At 37.9% G+C, this 9,432-nt stretch overlaps 1 protein-coding gene across 2 annotated transcripts; it reads left to right on the top strand.

Moving 5' to 3' along the window:
• Positions 1–1,994: 1,994 nt before the first annotated feature.
• LOC144030372 (pyridoxal kinase-like) lies at positions 1,995–8,606 on the top strand. Of its 2 annotated transcripts, XM_077536608.1 has the most exons (11): positions 1,997–2,381; positions 2,814–2,868; positions 4,768–4,872; positions 5,023–5,106; positions 5,203–5,237; positions 5,430–5,515; positions 6,147–6,192; positions 6,278–6,389; positions 7,005–7,141; positions 7,238–7,304; positions 7,458–8,606. In XM_077536608.1, the coding sequence occupies exons 1-11, from the start codon at positions 2,292–2,294 to the stop codon at positions 7,577–7,579; spliced, it is 939 nt and encodes a 312-aa protein (XP_077392734.1). In that variant the 5' UTR covers positions 1,997–2,291; the 3' UTR covers positions 7,580–8,606. The 2 variants fall into 2 exon arrangements, with proteins under 2 accessions (XP_077392735.1, XP_077392734.1); XM_077536609.1 differs by lacking the exon at positions 7,238–7,304 and having other exon boundaries at positions 1,995–2,381.
• Positions 8,607–9,432: the final 826 nt, after the last annotated feature.

Below are 9,432 nucleotides of genomic sequence, written 5' to 3'. Positions count from 1 at the left end.
AAATGTCCATCCTGATTAAATATGCTTGAGTAAATTTTATTTGGATGCAGTAAGTTTTTATTTTGAAGGTGAATATATGCACAACTTAAAGCTGTCCCATAATTGTCCCACAATGTGTCTTCAGAGATTATCAGGTGTGCCATAACAAGATATCTCTAGTTTTACTTAATTGGTTCAAAAAATGTATATATTTACAAGGTATACATAATTCATCCATGTTCACCTATGTCATAACCTTTTTGTGACAGGAATAACAATTAAATGATCTTCCACTAGATGGCAGAGGGTACAACTAACATGGACATGGTGTCCTGAAGTAGGCAAGTAACCAGGCATTTACGTGTTTCTTTCATCATGCTTTTCCAAGCTTTCACCATCGACTATGTCACTTGTTTGTTTAGGGGTGTGGGTACTCCTGTTTAGTTGGTAAAATGCAAGCTCTATGTGATTTAAAGCTGGAAAATGACTTGACTAGTCAAGTTGCCTGTGATGAAAACTCATCCAATTACAGATGTACGAAGAGAGAACTTTTTTTTTTTTAATCTCCATTCATTCAATTTTATTTCTAGAGCACTTTGCCAACAACCACAGCACTAACAAAGATTTGTAGGCCTACATGACAACAATAATTCAAACAATCATTTTCAGATGTTTCCTGAACACATTAAATTTAAGTTAGATGCATCACTAGGCTATAACATGAAAAGCACATAACTTGGGGTGTGTCGAATGCTGTGAATTCCAAAGTAAACAAATGCAACTAAGCAGGTTTATGCATTTCAACAAAGGGCATGCTAGCGTGACACAAAATACAAGCATTTAAGGACAGACAATAGACAAATGGCCAATCGGGGAGAAAAGGCGAAATAGAACAAACATAAATCAAACAAAGAAGGTGGAAGAGGTACAAGGGAAAAGCGACTATTTAGGACAAACAAAACACAGAATTAAAAACCTCAACAACTTCTCTTGCTTGCTGGATATGGGTATAATTCTATTTAATTTTAAATTCCTCCTCCCTCTTCTAGAATGGTAAAAGATCACATGAAAGCAATTCATGATGCTGGATGAGCTGTTCTTATTTGTATGACATTTGCTGTAATACATTTGTCTTAGTTGTATGACATATTCTGTAATATATTTATTAGTCACCGTATGCTAATTGGAGATTCGTCGTGTTTATAATGGAAGGATGGATCTTTGTTCATTCAATAAAACAGAATTCCACTCATGTCAAAAGGTCTTGAGCTGCCATCTGGTGGCCATACACGAAAAAGACAGCCGAATGCAGAAAAACGGTCAAAGGTAATAAGAGGAGAGCTTCAAAACTTAAGGTTATTATTGTACAACATATGTAAATTAAACTGTACAATACATGCAATAATTAGCATGTACATTTTAAGTATAAATAGCATTTAAAGTTTTAAACCTCTTGGTTGTTATCTGTTAAGATGTACAGCAAAGGTTAGGGACATAATTATAATGTTAATAACTAAAACAAGGTTTTCAAATTTGGTGTGGCCATCTATGACTTGACATGTGTAATTGGTCCTGGTGAAGTTGCCGTAGTGACAAGAGAAGCTGCCGGCGGCCATCTTACGTTGCCACAAGCTAAGCGCGCCTAACTCAAATACAGTACTGTACTGTATTTGTCCGTGGCGTTTTCACGTTATTTTCTGTTTCCACGGCGGAAATGTCACAACTGTGTGGGGAGTATAGTTTTCCAATAAGTCTGAGCGAAACGCCACATACACATTTCATTATTAAGAATGCTACTGAAAAGACAAGTCTACATCATGTTACCAAAACCATGAGCACTAGTAGAGGTGGTTCATTGAGAGGCTCTCATTTGCGTAAAATACGCACTTAGACCAGTGTTGTTATCGGAAAACGAACGTAGTTGTCAGTAAAAGTGGCAACGCAAAATGGCTTCCCTGTGTCTACAAGTCCGTACAGTATGATCGTCTGAACACCATATCCGGGTATTTTTGTGTATGCGGAAGTAGAAGTGGAACTTGCAAATTCGTGCTCGGTCCGCCTCAGTGGTCCGCCTAAAAGATGACGTTTAACCAACCCACGAGAGAACGATTTGAGGAACAGCCTATGAGTTGAATAAGCAAGTTCAGTGGGGGTGTGAGGGGTGGTTATACTCATCGCCCTTTGCAGCTGACTACTCAGACATCCTTCATGCTAACTTTCAGCGCGTCCGGAGCTGTGCAGAGTTTTAATGTTGCTCTTGGACTTGTATTGTTCGCTGATTGCGTCTCGTGTTTTTAATCCCAGTTTGGTTCATGGCGGCGATGGAATGTCGCGTGTTGTCCATTCAAAGTCATGTTGTCCGAGGATATGTTGGAAATAAATCGGCAACATTCCCTCTGCAGGTAGATATCGTTTCTTGCATAATGTTTGTAGCTATGCAGCTAACAGTAGTAAATATTATATTGCAGCACCGTTATGTAATATATTTCATGTTGTGTTCACGTGTTATATTCATAAACTGAATGCTTGCAGAGACGAGATGCGTTCAATGTGACTAAGCAGCGTCAGTAGTTTGAATATGTGATCTACATAAACCATTTATTGATTGATTGATTGATTGATTGATTGTGCTCAGGTTTACATCATTATTATTTGGGGTCCTTATCGTTGCATTATTTGCATACAATATAGACTGGTTATGGTTAATGAATTGAGCGTGTGCGTGTGTGCTGTTACCATGTTCCTAGTTGTGGTTGTGGTCCCCAAGCTTGTGACTGATTTTCGTTGGAATTTGATTGTTCATTCTACATTTGTTGTTGTTTAACTTTTCTCAGGTTCTGGGCTTTGAAGTGGACTCCATCAACTCTGTACAGTTCTCCAATCACACAGGTTGGCTCATTCATTTACAAAGGCACCCCTTGAGGGATTTGAGTGTGTTATTACTTTCTTTGTAGTATATTAAAATTCAGAGTTTACATCGCAAGTCAAAGTGGTGGTCGTACTCGGTGAAATTGCCGTCTATGTACATTGAAAACATTAGATTTTGGATTGTTGTAATTTGTGAGGATTATTTTGATTTAAAAATGTGATGATATAATTTGTCTTAAATTGACTATTATAACAATTTGTCTGTTTTGTATGATAATCAGTGGCAAACGCAATCCAAGAAACAGTTTATTTTCAATTCACCGTGTGGTTTGGAGAATGTCCAATGTACCAATTTCCAGTTGACTTTGGTGTGTAGATAAAGGTGTTATGTAGTGTATAGAGTTAATGACTGTCCCCTGCTTTTGTACTTTGCCTCCCGTGTATTTGGAGAAAAAAAAAAAGGTGGGGGGTGTAAACGATAGTGTTAAGTGTTAACCTCTAAACAGTTTAGGCTAGATGTTAAACACAAATGATACACAGTAAATTCTGTGGAGTAAATTTGACTCTTATTTGGAGTGGGACCAAATAGACTCAGTTTTAGAGTAATATTTACACTTGGAAGAGAGTAAAATAAAAAATTGGGAAAAAATAAAAGTGACTCAAGGGTGGAGGAAGGAACTCACAACCTTTAGCTTGGGAGACAACCGATCTACTCCCTGAACCACGTAGCTCCTGCTTTCTGTTAGTATATCGCTCGTGTCAGCTGCAGCTGGTTTCATGGAATCTTCCTAACTCCAAGAGACCGAAAATAATGTCTTTGGTCTCTTGGAGAGAATCAAACAGTAGGAGGGGCATAACTCAGGTGGGAATGTGACAGTCTTCCAAGCTGAAGGTGGTGAGTTCGTTCCTCAACCCTTGAGTGACTTTTATTTATTTATTTATTTATTTATTTATTATTGGGGGGTTTTACTCTCTTCCTAGTGTAAATCTTAGCCTACTCTAAAACTGAGTCTACTTGGTCCCTCTCTAAATAAAGTCAAATTTACTCTAAATAGAATTTACTGTGTAGGTATAGTCTAGCACCCATTTTAGATGGCAGTGTTCCAATATGCTACATGCAGATTTTAGTACTTGGGGCTTTCCTCTTTAAAATGTACTGGTAAACAATTTACCTCTGTCTATGAATAAGTTACACTTAGCTACTAAGTTACAGTTAGCAACTATAGGAGCAGCCTGGGAATATATATATTAAAAAAAAAAAAAAAAAAAGTGTCTTCTTTCAGGAAAACAAATTGTTTTCTTTTGCCAGCATAGTTTCAAGTCAATTATCACTAAAGTGATATAATTAACATTTAAGATTTCGGAGTCGAGCGGTTAGCACATCTTACACTGGGCTTTATACACCAAAACATTAGATTATTTAGTGTTTCTTTTTTTTCTGGCCAAATGGGTTCATGCAGGCTAAATTACAGTCGTGTAATTTAACCTTTTGGAACATTCCAGTTAGATCTGAGTGATTTCACGTGTAAAAGCTTTCTCACTGCGGGAGGTGTTCTCTGCCGGCTGGCCCCTGGGTCAGGGAAGGGCCCGTATTCGAACTCGGTGCTCCTTTTGTGTGTTTGTGCTTCCTTTCATTTGCAGTCCGAACAGCTATGGGGGGGTTTGTTATGGGTTCGTGGCGAAGGGGCACCAAAAAAGGGGGAAAACTGGCAACCTGATAAAGACCTCCTTTTCGGTCAGTGTAGAGGCCCTGTTTGAGTGGAAGATTAAATCCCAGTGAGTCAGTGATAAAACAGAACAAGGAGGAAGTGCCATCGTTTTTGGAAATATGTCCAAGACAATATCGCTTTACATTGTATTGTTACGTTGTCTGATGTCATTGAAAAACGTCAGTAAGCCCACTTTTGTCTTATGTTGTAGGCTATGCCCACTGGAAGGGTCAAGTACTGAAAGCCGATGAGCTCAATGTGCTGTATGAGGGCATCAAGCTCAATAAGGTGAACCACTACGACTACATCCTCACAGGTGAGTCGAAAAGGGATGTTTATATTGTTCACACGATTATTGTGGAGGTCAAGCTCTGATAAACTCCCGGACAGTTTTTACAAGAGCAAGTCAAGTTCATGTTTGGCTATAATTTAAAGCAAATGTTTTGTTTCCACTTTCTTTATCAAGGGTACAGCAGGGACACGTCCTTCCTGTTGACTGTGGTTGACATCGTTCAAGAGCTCAAAAAGGCCAATCCCAGTTTGGTATATGGTGAGTACAACACTGATAGATTCCATTCAAATTTCAACAACCACAACTTATGACTAGTTAAGTCCTGACTTTTTTCTTTTCTTTTTTGGGGAACAGTTTGTGACCCTGTAATGGGAGACCATGGTGCAATGGTAAGTATTCTTATATTCTGTACTAATACATTATTTATGCATGCCTGTCGCATATTTGATGTTTGGTGGGCTACATTGTGGATATCTACATCCAAGAATTTATAGGCCTACTTTGTTTTTACACTCTTAGCAGAAGTGAGAAGGTAACCTAAAAAAAGTCATAACAAACCTTTGATTTGGTGCCTTTTCCAGTATGTCCCAGAGGAACTTCTGCCGGTGTACCGGGACAAAGTAGTGCCTTTGGCCGACATCCTTACCCCCAACCAGTTCGAAGCAGAGTGAGTAGCCTTTTAACTCATTCAAACCCAAAAACGTATAAATAAATACTTTTTTTAATACTTTGTCCTTCACTCCCCAAAACGTATTTTTACATTTGTAATTTTTTATTTATTTTTTATTTATTTATTTATTTATTTTTTAATTCAAGAGGATGCTGCTGCTTCTGACCTGAAGTGGTCGCTTAATGCAATGATAGTTATTACAAAAAAACAGCCACCAGGCGGCAGAAGAGTATAAGAGATCAGCCGGGGCCATGTTGCAACAAGCTTTTTTTTCCCAGTGTTTTCAACAGGTTTGTGAGTAATGATGAAACTTAGCTATATTCGAATGCTAATTGCTGCAAAACAGAAACAGCTACAAATATACTTTTTTTTTTTTTTTTTTTTTTCCTTATGAAAGAAGAGACTCTAATGATCTTTCTTTTGGTTGGTTCCTTGTTTTTATAGCAATAGAGCAGAATATTCTGCGGCCCTTGCAAAATCAGTCAAAATCCAGTAAAACAGCTGGGAGTGAAAGTGGTCGCTTCAGTAAAAATAGATGCGAGTTATGAGTTAATTAAAACAAAGGTGGAGAAAGAAAGCGGACTATAGAAGAAATATGCTAGTAAATGCATCTGCTTTTCTTAAACAGGCTATTAACTGGGAGGAAAATCCACACAACAGAAGATGCACTAATGGTGGGCGCCCTTTGTAATTAGATTTACAATTTTATACAATGGAGTCCAAAATTTTGAGTTAAGTGTTGTCTTGTGTACTCCCCAGGCAATGGAGCTGCTTCACAAAATGGGTCCAAAAACTGTGGTACTCACTAGTACTGACTTGCCTTCAAGTCAAGGAGACCAGTACCTGGTGGCCCTTGGGAGCCAAAAAATAGGTAAAGTACCGTAGCCGCTTCCTCTCTCTCTAGTGTTGCTAACTGCAAAGCTGATTTTAACGTGACACCAAGTGGTGCCACGCCTTAAATGCTCCGGGCACAACAGGTGGTCTACTCCCGTCAGTCTAAAAATTATCTCACAGTTTTATTTACTTTCTAGATTCGTTGTCTAATTTTAATTTCTACTCTCATGTCAAATTTATTTTCCAACATTACAATATTAATATGCTTAACTTAATATTTACTTGTTTAAATATTCAGCACTCTATAAAGTTACAAATAATTTTTAAGACAACGGGTTTGACTTCACAGTGTACATGATGGGACCATTTGCAATTCAGCCCTTTTTTACCTCTGTGGGGAGATAAATTACAGTATAAACAAATTGGATAAATGTTAAAATAATACAATAATATAAAAATACACTAGAAAAGCACTGAGTGGAGCACTCTTTGTAAATCTACTAGTTGGCTCATGGTGGATGAAGTGTTACAAATTGAATGAAAAGAGCTTTTATTCCTTTTTTGGGGGGGTGGGTTGGGCCTTCCTAACAAACTGCAATCAAGACCTACTAACCATCACATCCTAATGTTGCTGTTTACTCTTGTCGTGTAGAACAACCGGATGGGACAATTAGCGTTCAGAAGATCAGCATGGACATCCCCAAAGTCGATGCTGTGTTTGTGGGGACGGGGGACCTGTTCGCTGCCTTGTTGCTTGCCTGGACTCACCATCACCCCAAAGATTTGAAGGTTCAGGCCCACTTGTGCAATGCTCTCAGTCTTGTGTCATAATGACCACTTAGTGTAATCATTCCTACTGGGTTTTTTTTTCTGTTTTCCCCACAGGCTGCCTGTGAAAAGACTGTTTCAGTTATGCACCACGTAATTAAGCGGACCATTAATTATGCTAATGGTATTTCATTTTTATTTAGACTTCTGGCTGTAATTTGTTCTCATCCTTGGGGTTGTACTCATTTGACCCAATCACCATAATTATCTAAGGGGAAAAAAAACCCACTACATTATTCTTTGAAGTTAATTTGATCAACTGCTCTCTGCTCTTCAGAAAAAGCCGGCCCAGGGAAAAGGCCCAGCCCTGCACAGCTGGAGCTGAGAATGGTTCAAAGCAAAGGCGACATTGAGAATCCTGCCATCGTTGTGGAAGCGAAAATTTTACAGAAGTCCTAATATCTGATGGGTCGCCGTCCTAAATGGGTGGGACGTGTTCTCTTCCTTCCAGAATCCCTGAAATGTTCATCTGTGAAGGATCATTACTCACACTGTATGGAGACACTCCAGAATCACTGCCATACATCTCTCTACTACGGCTTTTGTAAATATGTTCTTACTTTGCATAATTTAGAAAAAAATAAGATATTAGCCAATAGGGCTTATTTTTAGAGACAGTTTACTTGACTACTAAATGTACTTGAATAATCCTTTTAGATAACGCACTCAGAAACAGATGCATGCTTGTACATGCCTCTGCAGTCAGAAAATTCATTGCTAACTGTGTTGGTCACTCGACTTTTACCTTAAAAACTTGACAAAATAGGTTCAAAGAACTCCAGCATCATGCCTACGGTGTCGCGTCCTGGTGAAATATTTAGTAACGATGTCACCATGTCATTGCTTTGGTAGTCACATGATGAGGTTATAACAGATATAGAATAATGAAGGTGTATGAAGTGCTTAGAATAAATGTGAGCGCATGCATGGAGGTTTGAAGCATTTTACCGTATGTGTACTGCAACGCTGTACTCAAGTGTTCAAACCAGGTGACGTTTGTTCATGGTCCATACTTGTATCGGTACAATGTGTTTTCCTGTGTTTTGTTTTTGATTTGCAATTGTAAGCTTGCTGATAATCATGATTAGTTGTCATAAGATCCACCACCCTCTTTAACCCACACCTTTAATTTCCATTACTTTAGCTCCCTGTCTTAAAACAACTCAAATTGAGGTATTTGCACAGATAATTTTTAATAGAGAATATTTACTGTACTGTTGATTGCCATTTTATTGTTATCGCCATATCGCCACATTCATCGATAGCCTTAAAGCAGTTAGGAAGCTAACAGGTTTTGAATGTTTTTTTGTGTACATTTGTATATTAGTTGCTACTCACAAATAATATTTCAAGGCCAAAACATTGAGCCGATAATCTGACAGAGCAAATGGAAAGACAGACGTAATAAAAATAATTTAATAATTTTCCCATGTGTGATGTATTTTTTTGTTTGTTTTGACACTGAGACCACAAGTCTCATAAAACTGCGATACCTCAAATGCCTGTATGGAAATGTTCCAAATAAATGTATTGTAATTACACATAATGCTAATGAATTCAAAAATGTTTTTCATTTATGTATTTAATATATCACCCGCCAATTCCAACTACAGGTAATGCCGTGAAAATTGAATTTTGATTGTGAGTAATATGTATATGAAGAGACGGGCAACTAAACAATATTCCCCTTGTCAGAACAAGTGCTTAATACTGTGTGATTAGGGGCAGGTATGGTTGTGCTGCACTAATCCACACTATGACTAGCAGGCATTAACCCAAATAACTCCACAAGACAATACCCACCTAAATATGCTCAAGTAAATATTTGCATATGCAGTGTTGGTTTACTGACCTTTATATTCATATATTTTCAAGACAGATGATCTCAGTGAGTGCACAGTTTAAAGCGGTAATAGTTACCACAAATATTACATATTAGGTGTAGCACAAGAAATGATAACCGAAGACTCAAAATTTGTGAGTGTGTGTAATTGTGCCTATGATTGGCTGACAATTAGTCCACTCCAGAGTGTACCCAAAGTCGTCTGGGATAGGCTCCAGCACATCCTCCAAGGTGGTACAGAAAACTGAATGATGTGGAGGAGGGTGATTTGAGCAAAGTTCTTTCAGAAGTATCAGCCCTTCACATTATTAATCACAAGAAGTAACTTTCAATAATAAAAAAATAAAATAAATTTTAAAAAAAAATGGTGATCAATCCATTATTAGGTTGGCTATACTGTGTACTTTTT

Source organism: Festucalex cinctus, chromosome 11 (assembly GCF_051991245.1).
Source record: "Festucalex cinctus isolate MCC-2025b chromosome 11, RoL_Fcin_1.0, whole genome shotgun sequence".
Classification (NCBI taxonomy): domain Eukaryota; kingdom Metazoa; phylum Chordata; class Actinopteri; order Syngnathiformes; family Syngnathidae; genus Festucalex; species Festucalex cinctus.
This window is presented reverse-complemented; position numbering and strand designations above follow the sequence as displayed.